General features: G+C 40.4%; 1 protein-coding gene across 13 annotated transcripts in view; it reads right to left on the minus strand.

Moving 5' to 3' along the window:
* Positions 1-4,756: 4,756 nt before the first annotated feature.
* The window catches only part of dip2a (DIP2 acetate--CoA ligase A), a 110,776-nt gene continuing 94,834 nt past the window's right edge, over positions 4,757-20,698 (minus strand). For 6 of the 13 annotated variants that reach the window (XM_042494194.2, XM_042494193.2, XM_088083158.1 and 3 more), the window contains 20 exons: positions 20,272-20,352; positions 18,582-18,709; positions 18,306-18,420; positions 16,624-16,825; positions 16,355-16,464; positions 15,969-16,049; positions 15,453-15,570; positions 15,114-15,235; positions 14,805-14,916; positions 14,554-14,663; positions 13,995-14,125; positions 13,123-13,291; positions 12,502-12,672; positions 12,006-12,035; positions 9,472-9,533; positions 9,245-9,302; positions 9,055-9,129; positions 8,661-8,835; positions 8,400-8,523; positions 4,757-8,231 (listed from right to left, as the gene is read on the minus strand). In XM_042494194.2, the coding sequence (XP_042350128.1) occupies positions 7,979-8,231; positions 8,400-8,523; positions 8,661-8,835; positions 9,055-9,129; positions 9,245-9,302; positions 9,472-9,533; positions 12,006-12,035; positions 12,502-12,672; positions 13,123-13,291; positions 13,995-14,125; positions 14,554-14,663; positions 14,805-14,916; positions 15,114-15,235; positions 15,453-15,570; positions 15,969-16,049; positions 16,355-16,464; positions 16,624-16,825; positions 18,306-18,420; positions 18,582-18,709; positions 20,272-20,352 (2,427 nt within the window). In that variant the 3' untranslated portion in view covers positions 4,757-7,978. The remainder of the gene's footprint in view (positions 8,232-8,399; positions 8,524-8,660; positions 8,836-9,054; positions 9,130-9,244; positions 9,303-9,471; positions 9,534-12,005; positions 12,036-12,501; positions 12,673-13,122; positions 13,292-13,994; positions 14,126-14,553; positions 14,664-14,804; positions 14,917-15,113; positions 15,236-15,452; positions 15,571-15,968; positions 16,050-16,354; positions 16,465-16,623; positions 16,826-18,305; positions 18,421-18,581; positions 18,710-20,271; positions 20,353-20,698) is intronic. The other 7 variants (XM_042494199.2, XM_088083156.1, XM_088083152.1 and 4 more) reach the window with 3 other exon arrangements.

The raw sequence follows: 20,698 nt of genomic DNA on the forward strand, positions 1-20,698 counted from the left end.
CATGGTGAGGCATCACACATGATAGAATGATGCAAAAATGGCCAAAACCACTATAATATATCATGTTGAAAAACTGACCCAAAAAGCAATTCTACATAATGGCAAAAAATTACAAAAAATGACATGTCCAAGCTGAAAACTACATTAAATAGTTAGTCGAGGCATGCCCCAAAAAAGTTTTCAAACAGCGGAATACCGCATAAAATAATGTCCTAAGACATGCCATAGCATAGAATGCTGCAAAAACAGCCAAAAATATCATAACATACTATGTAAAAAAATGACCCATAAGGTAACATTGTAGTATGGCGAAAACTGTCAAAATATGTCATGTCCCGAAAACAGCTGAAAACCGCATAAAATAGCGTGGTGAGACAAGCCATAGCATAGAATAATGCAAAAACGGCTCTTCTCTTTAGGACATAATCACAATCACACTCTTTCTTCACAGACTTGGGGGTCTTGCTCAGGTAATCAGCTGTCACCCTACTGGCCAGGTGTTTGGATTGGGCCTTCATTTGCAGCCACGCTGCCAGGTCTGACAAGGTACAAGTCTGGTCTGTGTTACTCCGGAGAATTCCACGGCTTATGCAGTATTCCACAAAGATGAGCATCACTACCAGTGACTGGATTTACAGAGCGAAAGAATCAAAGGCCTCAGCATTTTCCAGTTTTATATAGAGTTGAGTTTGGATCCAAGTTCAGATTGTACAAGCTGCCAGGGTTGACCATACTTTTCATGCAAGGCCTGCAAAACAGCAGTGTACAAGCCAAGGATCATATATGAAGGCTTTCGGAAGTTGGAGTGCACTTGGGAGCTGGCCAAGTAACACTTGGTATTTGTACAGCTCCGTCAAATGTCTGTGATTGTCTGTTAGGTTATCAAGTGCCATCATAAGTCGTGCAAAGTCACTCCCACGGCCGCTGTTTATGGTAGGCAGTGCCGGTTTCAGGATGCCGTAGTAGCAATTAAAGTCTCTCTCCCATGGGTAACCACCAAAGGCAGCCGATGCAGGAAAAGATGCAGCAGGGGACAAGTAAGACCAAGCTGGAATGAGGTAAGGTGGGGCTCAAACACCTGGCAACGTAACACTGCCTAGGCCTATGGCCGATGCCACCATTTGTGGGATCTGATAGTGTGCTCTAGGCTGGTTGGGCCCGCTCAGGGCTTTCTTACACATAGTACATATATCATCCAAAGTCCCACAAAAATGTCAAAGTATAGTATGTCATCCAAAATTGCACAATAAGTCCAAAATCACAAAAACACGTCATAGTGTAGTATGTTGTCCAAAATTGCACCAAAACATCATAGTATAATATGTTGTCAAAAAATCTCACAAAATGTCCAAAATCACAAAAAACACATAACTGAATTGGTATGTTGTCCAAAATCACACAAAATCATCATAGTATATAGTTTATCTTCCAAAATCTCACAAAAAGTCAAAAATCAAAAAAAGCATGTGATAGTACAGTTTAAAATTGCACAAAAACGTCATAGTATGGTAAGTCGTCCAAAATTGTACAAAAACATCATTGTATAGTATGTCATCCTAAATCATGGATTCACATTATGCAAAACTGTTTTTCCTCTTAAATAAGCTTAAAGCATACTATCTGTCCATCAATTTTGGTAGCACTGGAATGAAGACTTATGGAGATATAAAAGTTATCTGATTTCTTCAAAACATAGGGTGATGGACTTCTGGATTGACCGTAATTTGCAGTGAGGCAACCTTTTGTTACAATGCAGTTGATGTGTTAAAAACACAAATGTCAGCTTTGTAGATGTATTGTAAGAAGTCGCACCCACTTTATGCAGTATTGTATGAATCCCTGTAGCTGATTATAGGATATCAACTTTTTGCATTTGTGTCCCCCTTTAGTGGTAGAATATATCAGGACTGCTCACTGAAGCTCAGACAAAGCATCCCCACATGCACACCAGGTGTGGTTACAATTGCCTACTCTGTTTTTTTATTCATGAGTATTTATGTAAAACTACACTCAAAGATAAATGTTTGAAAATACAGAACTTCAAAATAAATTGACATATCAAAATTTCTTGGACTGTTTAGACCATCTAAAAATGTTGTCATTAGCCCTTTATTATGAAAGCTGTTCCTGACTCTACCATTTTGATCTGTCCTTTTAATGGCTGTAGTAATCAAATTGTAGGCTAATCACAGACAAAAACGAAGAACAAAACACAAAACAAAAAATCCTAGGTCTACTTCCCAAAACGAAGAGAACCGCAGGAAAAAATAATCTTGCAGTGCATCTACTCACTCATTATGTACAACATAATCTAGAACAAGGCGTGGCTCCCATATAACAGTCACATGATACAAAATAAAAAAAAATAGATTGCAAGAATTGTATTCATAACAAACAAATTTCATCATCCAATAGCCTACAACTGGGAAATAAGAATTATTATGATGGCAGAGTTGCACCAATAGTGTAAAAATGAAACTGTAGGCTACCAGAACAGCAAATAAAGATTACTTAGAAAGCGATATTATATGGTGTAAGATAGCTGTCAAAAAGATGTATCCATAATTAATCATTCTTATTTGTAATTTCAACAATTTCTAGGTCAAAAAAGTTGTTGTACACAAAATTCTGCTGTCATATAGCTGAGTCTGTGAAATTGGGTTCGAGTTTGGATTGTTTTTATATGAGTGTAAAATCTGTGAGTGCAAAGTCTTATGAATACAACTCACGTTTTCTAAGTCTTCACTGTGAGCACGAGCCCAAGTTTACAGGTACGAATCGAAAAGTGCTGAAATGACGTCACTGAGGTCACAGTCAGGTCGCAGGGAGAGTAATCGATCCGCGACTCCTCCAACTGCGCATGCCCCAGAGGCAAACATGGAGGGCAGTAGCAGCTCCGGAGAAACATCACAGGCAATGTCAATCATAACGTGCATTGCATAGCCATTATTTATTTCATAAAATCGAACCATAATGTATAAGATACATTTCTTGGAGTCGCAAACGTATTGCTGCAACTTACAAGCTAAGCCATTTACATGCCCATGATGCTATGTTAGTGCTATCATTACTGGGATTAGAAATTGGCCAGCGCTGCTCGTTTTTACAGTGGCGCTGTAGTCCGGGCAGAACATGACTCGTTCCCGGGTCACTCTCAAAACGCGTTCCTTGTCCTGATAATCACTATTACAGGTCTGGGTCCTGAGTTGACTCCAGGACGCGGCGCGCCGAGGTTGTTGCCACGGTCCAAAGTCGGCGGGGAGGGAAACACATGGCCTCCTGAGAGCTCGGCAAAAAAAAGCCCGACATAAATTTCACCGGGTCAGCCGCTTCCACTTTAGTTTGGGGAAGGTTGGCGACTGTCAAGTTGCAGCGCCTCCATCTGTTCTGGAGATCATCCTCAGTGTCGGCAAGACGATAGTTGCCGTCTTTTAGCGAGGCGCACATATCTTCGACTTTCGCAAGTCTGTCGCTGCAGCCTGACTAAGCTTGCTTAAGGTCGGTCATCCGGCTGTCGTGATTGTCGATGGTCTCACTCTCTAAACTTCTCCTGGTCCGCGGGGAGGGATGTAGGATCACCAGCCATTAGCCAGTTTGGCTTTGGAGGCCGTCATCGCTGGTGAAGTGGTGGCTCGCACCTCTTTCCTCCTCCGCAAATTATCGCTCATAGTCTCCCAAACTCACAGACAGAAGGATGGAAAATTACTGTGCTTCTGAAGAGACCCCCTTCAAGTCTGCCTTTTTCTCATGCTAACCCGGAAGTCCCCCCAAAGTATGATTTCAAGAAATTTAAGAATAAGAGGCACTATCTTATTAATTAATTAATTCATTAGCATTAATGGCTTATCTTCATTAGGGTTCTGGGGGGTGGAGCCTACCCCATCTGTCATCAGGTGAGCTGCAGGTACACCATGTTCAAGTCACCAGACTACAGCAGGGCAGAAGAAAGAAAATTCCCCAAACTTGACATTTTTAAAGCATATGAAAGTGGTGAAAAATTACCAACTCTAAACCAAGCTGTTTTGGGGTTATTGCTGAAACTTGAAGATGATTGTTGCTGTACCACCTTGACCTTACTGCATGTCATTATTTTTGCCTGAGTAGTGGGTGGAATTTGCAACCAGACTGTCAATTTTGGGAAAATTTTCTCTTGAGGTTTTTGCTCCACCAACATGTTTAGCAGAGAAAAATAACAAAGAAATACACAGAAAGAAGAATATTCTGAACAAAGACAATAAGGCTCCAGCAGCAAGCACCTTGGCCTGGACACCTCAGTTAAGTTATACTTACTTAAAGCTGTCTTGAATATATCCTATCATTGAGAAAAGTACATAATTGGTCAAGATACTACATTATTGGGTTTTATAACTTTTTTGATGAGGTTAAGTGCAAAATTTGTAGCCATAAGTTCATGTTTCTCACTCTGCATGTGGGATTCCTCTGCATTAATTCCCATTGAGGAAAAGGATGAAGAGCGATTTGGTAATATTTAGCATAATTTTTAACATTCTATTTCCTATGTCTGAGCATTTTTAAGACTAAAAAAAGAAAGAAAAATTTAAAAATATTTATTTAAGTCATAAAACCACTTCAGGCCTTATTTTTAGAGTAATCAATTTAATGCTTTTTATAACTTTTTAAGGATTCACGGGAACCCTGTCACTGTGAGCCCAAATACTAGCATTTAGAAAAAGGAACTTTGATTATTTCTATTGGGCTGGACAACTGGATATTCAACTGCCAGTGAGAGCAAACATTTCAAGTTAAAAGCACTTTTTTATTCATTAAGAAATCATGTTATGAAAATAATGACAACTACCCATATATCAGACAAATGTATCTTTCCATATGTTAACAACAAAAGTTTGCTCTGGAGGACGCAACATGTCATCAGTCACCAGAGTGTAACTGTCCTCTCGTTGTGCTCGGCGTGTGCTTCGTCTCATCCTGGAAGTGGCCAGTTCCCACTGTTCTTTCATACTATAAAAATGTTTACAAGGCTTTTTGTGTCTCTTCCCAAAGTCCACACATGAGAATACGTTTCAAATAATTTGTTGTTTGTGAGGAAGAAGTTCACATATATACCAGATTCAGTCTTTGTGTTATGTTGTCTCCTCCATCTATTAATAATTTACACAAAACCTGTACATACTTACAGCAGGCTGGAGCCTGTTTCTGAAGGGATGTGCACATAGAAAAAAGAAGCAACATACAGTGAAGCGAGTCTTTACAAAGTGATAAGGTGGGAGGTCAAGGTGTTACGAGCATATTAGACACTTGCCTTCATATGGTGCATGCAACGCACATTTTTCAACTCTCATTCAACCTTATGGCATTCGAAATGAGGTGAAGACATTCTGCATCAAACCTACACCAACTGCAAATTCTTCCAGTCTTTTGCTATAAAACACACATTCAACACAACTGACAACGGGACAGACATTATTTAAAAAATGTATGGAGTTAGTGCGTGTTTGAATGGCTGATGTTACGATCAAGTATTTCCATCTTAGCTGAAAAGATGAAAGACTTTGGGTGCAATAATAGCAGGATTCACCATACCTAACCTCCCTCTGCATATTCTCTCCCTATCCAACAGCTGATGAACTTCACAAAAACAGGAGCTGGGATAGGAACAGGCGTCTGAAAAACACTTAAGGCTTAATTCATATCATTTGGCACGTTGCTCATAGTAAGCAACGATTATATTCCTCGCCATCCCGTGACTTTGAATGATCGGCACTTACTGTCTGCAGTCATTCAAAGCAACATCGCTCACATCACACATATTGCATTTTGTTCAGATAAAACAATATATTACACATTTTAGATTTAGAAAAAAAATGAGATTGAGTCAACATCATTTCTGCGCGTTCCGTTACGGACACCACAAACTAAAAGACTACTGGAATTAGCAGTGAATAACACTTACTGCCCTGCCGACACCACTGCTGTGTGCTTCTTTGTTGATGCAATAACATGATCTGAACTGAGCTGGAACACAAACATAAGATTTCACCTCTATAATCTGAAGAGTTTCTTCTCCAAAAATGTATGACAATGTACGTGGGATAGAATATTTCAATGAAAAGCATGCGACCTGTAATGGTACAGGAGGGTCTGTGAACACAAAACATGTTAGCACTCGTTTGTTCGGGTACTGGTGTCAATCCTGTTCTATGGCACAGGTGCATGGCAAACACAACTAACATTCGTAATATTGGATATTGACAAAGTAGATTATGTTTATGGCACAGTGTAGTATTATACCTTAAAGGACTACTTCACTCCCCAAATGACCTTTTGTATATCTATTACTCACCCTGCGTCACCTTGAATTTGTGGAGAAATTGTGTTTTTCTCACATCTCTGGTGAACAAATAATCAAAAAACAGAAAATTCACGATGTATTAAAGCCATAGTCAACCACAAAACTATATCAAAATGCCAACTTACAGACTCTCAAACAACTCGTGCAGTGTAATACAAGTCTCATTTATCCAGTCATATGCTCATTACTTCCTAAAAAGACAGCCCTTTCTGACAAGTAACTGAACTTAAAGTGAAATTATCTATGCTCTCTTTATAGCCAGACCCTATTAATAAATGTGGTAATTTTACCTCACCGATCACAGGAGCTGCTGGTCTACAGCTGTATCTATTAATTGTTTGTTCGTTTTATTGTGTGACTTAAGTGAATCCAAAGGAACCCTTTAAAACAACAAAGACACTCTACAACACAAGCAAATTACCTTATTTAGGCAGCGGTAGACCATCAGCTCCTGTGTTCAGCAAGGTAAAATGACTGTCAATGTAGTCTGATTGTGAAGAGAGCATAGATAAGTTTTGTTTCAGCAAAATGTTAAATAAAAAATGCATGTGTTTGGGCAGTACTGAGCATACGACTGAGAAATGACTGTATGAATAAGATGTGTGAGAGTTTATAAACTGATGTTTTGATATCATTGACCTTAATCCATCAAGGATTTCTCTGTTTTTGGATGCCTTGTTCACCGGGGAGGCTAGGGTTGGGTACCAAACTTGGTAATTTTCAGGGTACCTTGCAATTATTAAGGTACTACCAAACACCAATTCACGTTTAATCTTTCTGTGGCAAATGTTGGTACCCAGCAATGCATCTGAGTAACAACAGCTGGATGAGACAAGAGGTGGCAGCGCCAGAAAGCTTCCCAGAGAGACAACCAAAAGTTTCGCTGTAGTGACCATCTGCTGCAATAGTTTCGGCGTCTTGTCTATATTGTTATTTTAGTAATAGCCATATCACTTTAAGATGAGCAGACACACACACATACACACACACACACAAAAACAAGCAGACAGACAGACAGAGATGGATGATAAACTCTGTGTGTGATTAGAAAAGAGCAGAGGAGCTGCATTTTAGTCTGCTACCCATGCAGCTTGTTCAAAACTTTACTTTTTGTTATTACAGAGAAGTTAAGCACAGAAAAAAGGTATCTTTCAGTACCAGCACTGAATTACAGGTACCAGAACTGGTTCAAATGTAAACGGTACGCAACCTCAGTGGAAGCATGTGAAAAAAACAAAGTGAGTGATGGATATCCAAATTGTAATTTGGGAGCTGAAGTCTTCCTTTAAACACCTGCTGTACTGCATTTGGGTGTCCTGGGCTAAAGGAGTCAGACGCTCTGTCATACATACAAAACGCTCTTCAACAAAACAAAAACGCCCTTTAAAACATTTGTTGCAAGAAATCACAGGGAGAAAAAGACATGAGGTTTGTGTCGATCTTATTTTTCCTGGAATTTCTCTCTATTCTGCGTCCGCGTTTCTGTCACATTTAACCTCTGTGAGCTGAAAGAAGAGCTCGCTTTCTCTCAGCAGAAGCCATACTGACCCCGGGCCTGCTACAATTACGAGCCGCATGTTTAATGTCCTGCTGTCACCTGTTGTGTGATAAGCCATGTGGAGGGGGAACCCTCCTGCAGCGGGGCCCTCACATGTTGTAAGCCACATATATGGGGTCCAGCTGGTCGGCCAGGAATCCATCTCTGAGGTGCATGCGTTGCTTCTCCCCTCTGGAGTTGATGGGGATGACACCGGGGTCGACCACAACCACAACTCCTACGATGAGGTAGTGCTCCTCCAGGACAACATTGGTGACCAGGGCCACCAGATCCAGAGCCTCCTGCTCCGATCCTTCCAGCTCCACAACCACCACAAGGAGGTTGGTCCAAGTGAACACCGCACTGCAGGGAGCAGAAGGGAAAGACAGAAAAAGAGGAAAAGAGTAGATGGAGAATTCATGTTGCTCAGCTATATTTTGAGTATAAAATAGATAAACATTGGAGTACATGATGGATAATTCAAACCCAACAGTAAGAAAGTAGGGATCTATAATTGATGTAATTCCTCACCATTCAGCTATGCTCTTATGAGAGCGGATTACAGAGGTCTCAATGTCAATGGGGTGATACCTCATTCCCCTCAGCTCCAGAGTCTCATCAAGAGAGCCCACCACATAGAGGGCGTCATGGCGTTCTGAATTAAAGATGAAATTAAAGCGAAAAGCAGGAGGTAGAAGTTATCTTTAGTTTTCTGTGGTGACAAAAATGAGTACAGCCTACACCAAAGCATTATTCTGACTTTAAGTAAGAGTGAGCACTGGTGATTCTAACCTCCACTGGCATCCGTCAGATCAGTGCGCCGCAGGAAGCCCAGGTAACCTGTCCTCGCCCAGACAGTCTGCGTGTCGCCGAAGCTGAGCTTGGTGTTGAAGTGGTCAGCGTGCAGCGCCTCCTCACCATAAACTGTGTAGTAGCCTGTGGCGTTATGAGGACTGCTTACCCAAATCTGTTACATACAGAATAATATTTATTAGTACCTGTTGATCATTAACATAAATTATCGTACACATGTCCCACCCCGGATATGCCCTGACCTACTGTAACTTGAGCAGAGGAGCTGCGAGTGTATATACTGTATAGCACAGATTGTAGGTCACAACCAGGTAAAACGGGTGACTGTGAAACAAGTCAGCTGTGAAAAAACACAGATGACGTTGTGACTCACCTCCCCTAGATGGGAGTCTCCCAGGGGTCCTTTAGTCTCTGTGTTGGCGATGATCACCTTCACTCCAGGAAGGATCTACAACAGCAGACAGAAGCCATTTCTAGAAGCTTTAGAAAAGAGCAACCCTTTTTCCGGTGTGAAGTAACAGCTATTTGTAGTGTTTTGTGTGCATGTTTGGATGGTGACGTACCTTCCCAGACTCCATCAGTGGCAAGCTGTGGGGCGACCCTCTCTCCACGAGGCGAACCCTGAAGAAATAAGAAGACAAAATGAGTCATTTTATAATTTCAATTAAAAGAAAATGTAAACAAAACAGTCAAAGCTGTCCAGTTCAAGATTTGAAGGATGTGATTATAATGCTAGAAAATGATCACAATCACAAGAGTGTGTGAACATATCTGCAGTGGTGCCCCCTACCTATCATGTCGTAGAGCTCTCATGTCCACATAAACAGTAGTGGGGTCTGGTCCTGCTGTGCCCTGGAGAAAAAACAAGCAGAATGGGACATGAGTGGATAATGTAAGTGTTACAGCACTGACATTAAAGGGGACCTATTATGCTCATTGTTCTTGTTATATTGTACTAGAACATATTTATATGCTTTAATGGTAAAGAAATACCTATTTTTCTTCATTTTGGCATTGCTGGAATACTTGTTTTAACCACCTGTTTGAATCCCTCCGTTTTAGTGTTTGTGCCTTGAAGCCCCGAAAAAGCCCAGTCTGCTCTGACTGGCCAAAGATTCATGCAGCACCGTAACACAAACAATTGAGGCCCCCTGCAGCACAGAGCAGGCAAATTTTAACATCTTTCATGGTGAGTTTACTTATTATTTCAAAAGCAAAAAACGAAATTTAACACACCACTTTAGAGCACTGCTTTTGAACATTACAAACTATGAACAGTCACAACTGCTATCAAGCTGCACACCAGACTTCCCTCACCTGACATTGAATTTCCAGGATGCATGGTGTTCTGGCTATAATCTATGCTAACATTACGCTGTCTGCCTCATTAGTAGCTTAATGTAGCCCATTCTGCCCGTCAATTACTTTTTTTACGCTCAGGTAGGCCTGTTTCATCCTCTTCAACCTCTCTGTTTCCCTCTAAATATTGCCGACTGTGTCTGACATACTAAACAAATAAAACTTTGAACCAAGAATGTTTTTGTATTTGTTGTATTTTATGGCAATATGCACCATATCATGATGTGCATCCTATGTAATTGTAATTTCTACAAATAACAAAAACTTTTTTTTTTACTTATTATTGTTGTTAACAGGCAACAACTTGAACAGTTTGGATTATGGGCCTGACTCCAGGGGCCTGTGGGTGTATACTGTACGGGTGCAGTTACAGGGTCTTAGCATCTGTGCACCATCACTGCAGTGGGGGAATGACTGCTATGAGTATAGCTGCACCTTCTACTGTGGAAAAATCACCAAGAAAAAGCCTCTCAACCACAATCTTGTAGACATGCTTCAGCAGGGATATGATCTGAAATTGGGAAAAATTAACAACATCTGCAACCAAGAAAACATGTTTTCCTGACGTTAGCATGTAGCTACATGTAGCAGTGTGGGCTCTGTGATGTAAATACTTGCAGTAGTGTGCCTGGAGCAGATGACCATATAAAGAAATCCATCACTAGCTGAGGTCTGAGTGTTTGCTCACAGAGATTATGTTTGTATACATTTACCTCATTATGTGAAACTTTGGCCACATTTAAGATATATATCTGATATTGTATTACCATAGGGAAAAGCATAATAGGTCCCCTTTAATCCTGCGTGTTGCCTGAGTGGAGGGAAGGTGGAAGCTGCTCATGATACAACTGTTGAAAAAGCAGGGGGGAGGGGAGGGGAGGGGAGGGGGAGGCAGCCAGAAGCCAACCAGCCAGGATAGTTAGGACTTTGGCAAAACTCAACCATGTAGCCACAGACACTGTGAGTCCCTGCACAGTTATTTTCATCTGCTCTAATGCTGTTTTCATACAAGTGTAACATGATTGGGAAAAGCTACAGTGCCAGTTCTTTGAAGCCTACAAGAAAGTAGTGTAGAACTGTAGTTTATTTCCTTTAAATGCTTTTCTTCTGTAACAAAAAAGGCACTCAAGTGTCAGAAAATTTCTAACTGAGCACCATTTGTTCTGATACATATCTACAGCTCTGCCATGCACCAGAATTCTTATTTATCCATTCCTCAAGTACTGATCAGATACTGATTCCCTCTGCTTTGGGATTTCTCATCTGCTACTGTAAGACTCAGTCACTACACATTATTGTTTCCTTCACTTCTTTGCCAGTGTGTAGTCAGAGCACAGGCTAGCATCGCATCGCTGTGAAGCCAAACACAGAGTGAGATGAACATCAATGAATCTCAATCCAGCAATTAGTCTGTGCCAATAATTCAAAGCCAGCAGTCTGATTATTAGCCTATTTAAAAGTGCATCGATCACTCAAGTCTAACACATTTGTTTTTATGAACCTGATCAACATGTTGGCTCAACCTAAAAACATAATTTCACTGCTATCAACAAAACAAAACAAACAAAAAAGGAAGATCACAATACTCTTCTTCAATGTAATTGTTTGTATCACGTGTTGGAACAAAGGTCATAGGGTTTGACATGGCACTCCCAAATTAATCAGAGCAGAGTTCATGCTGCCAGCTCATGGTATAATGTAGTTGCACATCACATATAACTTTTCATAAAGCGATGGTTGAGAGTCAGCCGGTACAGCTAAGACTCAGCTAAAATGAATAGCAGTAAAGTAAAGATGAAGCTTGTCAGAGAGAAATAAAACCAAGAGAGAAATAAGTGTTAAGCGTGTTCTAAAACCATGCAAGATAAACAAACACACACAGGAACACACAGACACACATACACACACACATTAAGACTCAGCGGCAGCCCAATGAGCAAACAGCAACTCTTATCCTAGGGTTACCTGCTCAGCCAGTTTCCCTAACCTGTTGGGCTGACGGGACAGGGCAGGACAGATAAATAAAGATATATATATATATGTATATATTTATATAAATGGATACACAAGCACACACACACACAAACATATTCATCACAGATAGAGATAAACAAATAAAACAGAACACTGAAGGCCATAGGATAAAAGAAAAAATGATGTCAGACCGAGAAGCAGTGTATGGAGTTTTTGCATCATTCAAAAACATTACATATATATATGAAGCTTTACACGTTTCCTTTTATTCCAAGCTTCATATTTTTTTTATCAAGCCACTTGGATTACGTCATCATCTTTTATAGTGTTGCCAAACGTGCACTTTTCAAGGATTTCTTGTATGTTTATCTATATTGTGGCAAAGATTCATGGCCAGTTTCGCCCCATAAAATTTTGAACCCTATGGACTCTGGATCTCTCCAACTCTCCTCCTCTTCCTCCTTTTTATCTTATACTAGCTGCTTACCTGCAAACAGATTGCCACATTCACCCTGCAGCCAAAGGTGGTGCTGACAGCGCGTGGTGAAAGCCCCAAGTCCTTGAAGATCTTTGAGAAGGACTGAGTGAGTGCTATGCGGGGCCTCTCCTCTGCTACCACCATGCATGTACGAACGCAGGACAGGTTCACATTTCGCAGCTGGAAGTGGAAAAGAGAAGAGTGTGATCAGTTAAAACTATTTTAAAAAATTAAGTGCAAATTACTTTAATTATGGTAATAATATAATCTTCTTTCTCAATTTGCAAAGATGACTGTGGGTGCATGTAAACTAGAAGCCGACAGGAGAAATTTAATGGTTACATTTTCATATGAACTTTTTTTTATTAGATAGATTTCTCTCATTAAACCACAGGCATGTGGAAAATCCCGGTCTTGAGTGCTGCAGACAGTAATCAGCACACAAATAGAAAGGAGGGAAGTGTTTCACCCCTGAGGACCCTGATTCTGTCTCCATAATTGCGGCGCTGTGGCAACAGCACCACAGGGAAAAGGGGTAATTGAAGACAACCCTTAAATTTTATGGAGGAAAATGTTGTAGTTTCTTGCTTCCCCAGTGGCACCACTCAACACCTGAAGAGACAAACTGACCCGCAGTGCTTCTGTCTGTGAGCCCAGGCCCTTCGTACACATCTCCATGACTGAGTACGAGCAGAAGGTGACGCGCACTTTGTACTGGCTGACTGCTGCAAGCCACAGAGACGCATTGCTCTCCAGCTCCAGGGGGGGAACCAGGATTGACTGATGGCCCGAGTACACACTGAAATAAAGAAACATACATGCAAACAGAGGCTGAGTGGGACAACATAGTGGAACAAAAGATCCAACAGAATATAACAGTTTGCACAAGCCACTAGCAGAGGCTCTTTAAAGGTATATTATGCTGGATTTTGCTGAAAAATAATCATCACTGATCCACTAGAAGTGTGTGGTGGTGTAATAATCTGCTGAGACTCTGCTCTCTACCTGCATTTTCTCATTCTCTTCTTAATTTGCTGTGTTCGGACATTACGAGGTGTGTAGCCCCAAGCCAATGACAGTGCTGAGGTGAGGTTGGGACTAAAAAGGTAGCAGCCATGTGCAAGACTGTAAGCAGCACACATCCAGGAGGAAGCTTCGAAAATCACTGACACAGTGGCGAAAAAACGCAAATATAGACAGGTTTTCAGTTTCGCTGGCAAGCACTGAAGGGGAGGATGGAGATGATGAGCGATGCAGAGTTGGCCTATTTTTTGTAAGTGACAGCGGTTAGCTTAGTTAGCTTGCTTAAATCTCAACTTTTCCATTACAACAAATGAAGCATTTCTACAGTAATGGCTTGAAGAGTACATACAAATAGTGTAGGGAGGAAGTTCAAGAAACTGAATGTTGTGTTTTCAAACAGTAACTGACAATTCCTGCATGGTATACCTTAAACACAGATAATATTACTGTTATTAATTTGTTCAGAGGTACTGGTTTACCTGCACAGACACCAGAGAGCGAAGCCCAGGCCGCAGTAGGGGTCCAGACAGATGGCGATCTGCCGTGAAGGGTAGAGCTCACACTGCAGTTTGATGGAGCGACACAAGGCACTGGTGGCAGCGTGAGACATCTAGAGGACACACAAGGACACAAAGAATGCATCAAAACTGGATTCTGGGATAAAACTGAACTTCAACAGACACCTCTTTGAGCTTTTAGAAATCCATGATTTCACTTTGTGTGTGTGCTGGCTGCATCATGCTCAAATTTCCTGCACACAAAATCTGACTGTTGCCAAGTAATACAAAACACTCTTCAGATAAATTACAGCTGTAGACTGTGGACTTAAATATGCTAAAATGTACCCAATTAAAAGTTTTTGTATTGTATTTCTTCAACTTGTAATGGCAGCTACCATATTGCTGTTGTATTCATGGTGTAAAATATTAAGATTTATAAACCTTGGGATGAAATGGGAGCAAAGAAAGACTGGTAACCTCCCAACACGACACACTATTAAAACTCATATGGCTCATGTGAGTCCAACATTCAACATACCTTGACCCCCGCTAAGATGCCTGTTGTGGACACACTGAAGTCCAGGTAAGCTAACATCTCGGGGGTCGGAGGCTTGTACATCTGGGGACTCTTCTTCCTGGGGAGGTCATCTGGCGGACGAACAGAGGGAGAGAGGAGGAAGAGTTTTTAAAGCAGGTATAGAAATCACACACCACGTTCTTTCTTTATTTGAAAATTGACGGTTGCGACATGAAAACAAAAACTGTGTTCAATATGTGTGTATAACTCACCTGTGTCCAGCACCATGGGCCAGCTCTTGATGTCCACAGCAGCAGCAGCCTCTTTGGATTTCAACAGCTTCATTATTGCTTGAGTGGTCAGGATACACACCGACTTACTGACCTTTAACACACAGTTACTGAAGTGTTACTTCATATATTTTAATTATTCACGCAATGTACACCTGCATTGCATGGAGCAGAGTTACCTTTGTTTATTTTATTTTTAAACCAGACATTCACCAGGTTAAATGTTTGCAATAACCGTGCTTGGAGAGATTAAATTAGAATTTTGAGATAAGTCAGCAGACTCTTTGTTACCTCGACAATCATCTTGACAGTGGGCAGGGTGGTCGCCAGGTTCTGGGGGTGCGGGGGTCTGACAGTGACTGGCACACAGCCGGCATACAGGCAGCCGTAAAAGGTGGCAATCAGGTCGATTCCTGCACATAATAGTTACATTTAAAGTGCTTGGCATTCTACACCTTATAGCTGATGAAATGACTGTAGAACGAGCTTTAAAATAATATTAATAACATGACTGAGTCTCTCCTTGTGTGTGATTATGATTAATAGACAAACTTAAAAGATAAGGACAGGGATAGCAAAGACACAGCTGTGACATTATTAAAGTACAGGACTGAAAGTAGCAATTCTCACCTGGTGGGTAGACGAGTGCTACATGATCTCCAGTGTTGAGGCGCCCCATCAGTGCTGCAGCCACCCGCTCTGCCCGCTTGTGCAGCTGCAGACAGGAAGCTGTACTCGCTACCGTGCCCTTAGGACGAAAATGTTACAACACGTCACATTCATTTATACAGAAGCCGAGAAAGGCAGTGCTTGCAAATGTTTGTTTTTTAAAATGACATTATCTCGAGATTGTCAATTAATTATTTAATTATCTTGAGATAAAAAAGTTTGTTTTTAAGTGATAATTTATGTCAAAGAGTAATTCATGTTGAATCATAATCAATTTGTCAAATCTCGAGAAGCACAAGAACGATTTCTTGAGACAACAAGATCATTTCTGAAGACAAATCATCTTTTATTTTCTCAGGACCCATAAATGATGGCTCACACACAGCATATTTATCCCGTCATCTTGGAAAAATATTGTCTTCCAGTCATTTGCCATGGCAAAACTAAATTCTATACACCATGATGAAAAGGCAGTACCTTGGCATTGAGAACAAGGAACAGAGGATGGTCCGGAGTGGCCTGAGCTCTCCACTGCAGCACATCTTGTATATACAGGAACTATAGAGGAGAGAGACAGACACGTTTATCTTCAGAGAAATAAGAGAGACACACAACAAAAACAGACACAAACTGGGACAATGAATATAGAATACAATACAAATATAATGAAACAATGGAGTTGGTGGCAAGTTGGGTTTTGTTCTTCTATGTGAAGCTGAAAAGAGAAATGAGAGAAATGCACCGAGCTCACACAGCAGTCAGCTGTATGTATGTCAGATTCGGCTCCTTTCAGTATGGACCCTTACCTGTGTCTGCAGCATGTGTGGAGGTAATGAGCGGGTGAAATGAGGATGACTATCTACCTTACGTGCCTGGTCATTGTCCTCTAGTTGGGCCACGTCTCTCCCACAGGCCTGTGCTATCCTCTTTCCTGCCACCAGGTTTCCCACTATCATAGAAGCAGGACCGACCTCTGTCCAGCACAACCACATTCAGTGATGTTAGGTCTTACATGCATATTGACATAAATATAAACAGCAATAGAAAAAACAAATGAAGAAATAAGTAAAGAAGTAAACAAGTATTCATGCTAAATTTACTCTAAATCAGATCCATGCTGCTGTTGGTCTACCTGGCTGTTTTTGTCTCGGCTTGGGCAGGTTGGTAACACATGTGTGAGGGCACATGAGGACATTGCAGGGGTGCAAGGCGCCCTCGAGGAAGCGCTGTTTGGTCTCAGATATATGGATGCCGCCCAGGGGAGCCTTAGGAAGCGTGTTGGCAGGCACCAGGGCCAGGCAGTACACCCCCACCTGGTGGATGCTGTCTATGGCCTGGAAACGGACAAGTTATGTGTAAAAACTGAGGAGAACTAGAGTTCAGCAATTCTGTCAAGTAAATCATCCATTTTTTGTTTCCAGTAAACACCATACAGTAGGGGACTTTTCCACTTGCAGTTATTCTTGTTTTTACATTTATCTATGTTATATGCTTATGCAGTCTAGAAAGTAAACCAAATTGAGACAAAATCATTTGACATTTTAGTCAGCTTTGACTGGGACTTTAAGGTCCAGTGTGTAGGACTTAGGGGCATCTATGGGCAGAAGTGGTATATAATGGTAATAACTGTTTTCAATTATTTATGATCATCTGAAAATAAGATTGTATTGCTTTCACTGCCTTAGAATCAGCTGTTAAAATCTACATGTTGAGCTGGTCCTCTCTCATGGAGTCTGCCATGTTGTTCTACGGTAGCCCAGAATGGACAAACCAAACACTGGCTCTAGATAGGACCATGTTTTGGTGTTGGCCTCTAAAGCTCTCTTACACATTTAGCACATGGGGGAAGTTCCATTTCAACAACCTTGCTGCCAGATGCAGACTAGACTTGTAAAGGAACCATAGTGGTCGTCTATTCTTCACCTGCACTAACTTCAAACCCACTTCACCTTTCTGATGTTCTTTGAAGCACTCTATTAGTAAGATACTGTTATTGTAATTAATTAAAACAAAAAACAGCCCTACTTCTGGCCATATCTCACTTCTTAAATTTGATGAATTGTTTTGTGGGTTTTTTTTACTGCCATAAAGGCCCTTTGTAATTCTGTTTCAAATGTTATATTAAAGTATAAACAAGAGGCCTTTGAGCTGCCTAAAGTTCTGTCATTAACACCATGAAACCTCAACATCTGATCAACTGGAGATCAGCAAAGCTGTAAAGACAATCAGGCGAAGTTGCTTAAATTTTACAATTAAAAATTAACAGGGGCCTTAGTGTTTTTCCTGGTCCAATTTTCATTTAAGTAAACACCATACAGTAGGTGATGTTTTCACCTGTAGTTATTCTTGTTTTTAAAAAAAATCTCTTTTATATGCACATGGAGATTAGAAAATAACCCATGTTAAGACAAAAATATTGATGTGCTGTGTATTCTTCACTCACTTTCAATTTAAACCCACTTCCAAAGCATGCAAAAAGGCTTCACTGATTTTCTGTCCACAAGCTGCATAGCAAAATCATCCTTATTAATGAATTCAATGAACCTACAACAGCCCATATTTTAGAATTTTAAAAAAATGAAAGAACTACAAAATAATAATAATAATCTAAAGGTAGTTTGAAGGTTCTGCAAGCTGAGTATCTTTGTGGAGCTGACATGAAAAAAATGATTATTTCCTTGGGGACAAAAAAAATGATCTAAAACCTTGTGACATGTTGTTGAAATCAATACCTAAGGAGTAATATTAACAGCCCTTCAGTTATTTTGTCCTCAGTGACAAGATGTGAATAAAAACATAGATCACAATGTGCACCTGAAGGACGCGACTCATCCACTGGAAGCTGTCTTCCTCAGAGGCGTCTGGCCTCTGCTCTGCCACAACAACGATCCTCTCGTCATGCAGCACAGACACAGAAAACACCGCTATCCTGCAACACAAAAAATAAAAAAACACTTCACAACTAAACTGTACTCCAATTAAACTGCTCAGTTTCTGCTGTCCTGAAACACTGTGCAGAGTTGGAAAACAATGCACCTTCAGTGGACACAGCATGAGAAATATGCAGAGAAGTACAGAGTTCTTGTTTACCTCCCCCTGTACACAAACTTCATGGGCTCCACGGCCAGTGCTGTGGCAACCACGTCATCAGCATTGTGTCTCCGCCCACTGACCACCATCAGCCCATCCATCTTTCCCACGACAAACACAAGGCTGTCCTGGTGGGAATCACAGAGCACATACTGTTAGACGGCCAGAGCTTGATATTTGCCCCAATCTTAAGTACAGTATACATCCATACAACTAGCATGTGAGGTAAAAGTACACTGGAAACTGAAAACCTCAAGACAGTTATTGAACAGAATAGAGCTCTACTTTCAGTTTAGGAATAAAAACCATCATTTTTGCCTCACTCATACCCCTTTTCCTTCAAATTAGCTCTGGCTCTTAAACCGGTTCTGTTTAGGACTCTTTGGGCCTTGGTGCTGTCTAGCAGCCCCCATTTCCACCGGTTTTGTGCTAAATCATTGTAATCAAAGATGTGTCATCAACATAGGTAAACAGCAGAAGAAAAACCAGGAATTACACTGACTATCTGCAAATTTTTGTTCTGTTATTACATATATTTGTTTTTACCAAGTAACAAACATGAACCAACTATTAATAATTCTCTTTTTTATCTGACAATTTCTCACTTGACTTCTCCGTTATATCCCTCTCCATCCTCACTTTCTAACTTGTACAGCATGATGCCCACTGATGTCATCACTGTTTGCACTTCAGTTTAAGGAAAGCCTGCTAGCTTCTTGCGGTTCTAGCTTAGAACCAACTTTTCAGGTTCTGAACCATTTTGGTTTTTTTGTAAATACATCCTGAACAGTTCCAAATATGGGGCAGGGACTGGAATGGAACCAGTTCCATGCTGGGAAAGGGGTAGTAGCATTGGGGTCTGGCCCTGGATAATTTCAGTTTGTGACAGTTTAAAATATGATTCTCTTCTTTGCTGATTTTAAAGTGTAGCCAGTTGTTTGTCTAAACTAACAATTTCTAAATAAACAGACATCTCTGCTTTTATTGGAGCTACTGTACTGGAGAAATAGTCCCATATGAAAACTGTCTTCAGAGAGGTCTGCAAATTTTTTAGAGGAACTGAGATACAGTTTTTGGAGATATACACTACAGTTATTTTCTTTAAAATAATCTTTCCAGCTAAAATTCAATTAAATTTTCCTCCATTTTAATGAGCTCCCAGCAGAAGCCTAACAGGCATACTGTATATCTCAAATACTGAACAAATAAAACTAAAACTACTGTATCTGCATGGCAAAATACTTCCAAAGGTACACTTTTGTGATTTGTTTAATTGAATGTTAACTGAAAATTTCTATGAATTTTATTTGTTTATTTAACCATATCAATCTTGTGTATGTTGTTAAAACAGACTTTCTGTCTCTGTGTGTGCTTGTATATTTTTACATAGTATTTTAGTTTATTTTTTATTTGACTCTTTTATTATTTATTCTTTTATTTTTTTATTTTCTCTATTTATCTGTACTTAATCAGTGTCTGCACTGCTGCAACAACCAAATTATCCTCTGTGGATCAATAGTTTTATCTTGTCTAATCTCATTTGAGTGGGCTGATCCCGGGCAGGTTTAGCAAAATTACATTTCACATGTTGAAAACGGGGCTATCCTGATGCTAAAGCCTAATAGCCTATTAGACAGACAGCAGTGCAGAGTAAAGTTAAAAAACTGTATATTAATGATGCGAAACTCACTGGTCCCACAAAGCCCAGCAGTGAGGTCCTGGTAAATGGTCTGTCGCTGATGGGAATCCCAGATGATGTTACTGGGATGGTCTGCAAATAGACACAACACTGTTAAAAACACATCCATGGATGAAGGACAAAATATTTCAATTGCCTTTACTTGATACAACTCTGCATGAGTTAGCATTTGCATACTGGATCGAGTGGCAATAAATGATCAAAAAGTCAATAAAGCATTCAGAGTATGCTGTGTGACCCTAGAGAAAGATGAAGACTGTAGAATAATGGTGCAAACCTAACATTCCTAACATTATTTTGAAAATGTTTTATTAAGGTAAACAATTAACTGAATTTACACAAAATCCTTGAGGAAAAGTTTCAATTTGGTGCTATTCCAAAGTGCCATTTTATGTATCCTTTCTTCAATCTTTATTAC

Source organism: Plectropomus leopardus, chromosome 10, assembly GCF_026936395.1.
Source record: "Plectropomus leopardus strain MGB_pleo_1.0 chromosome 10, ASM2693639v1, whole genome shotgun sequence".
Classification (NCBI taxonomy): domain Eukaryota; kingdom Metazoa; phylum Chordata; class Actinopteri; order Perciformes; family Serranidae; genus Plectropomus; species Plectropomus leopardus.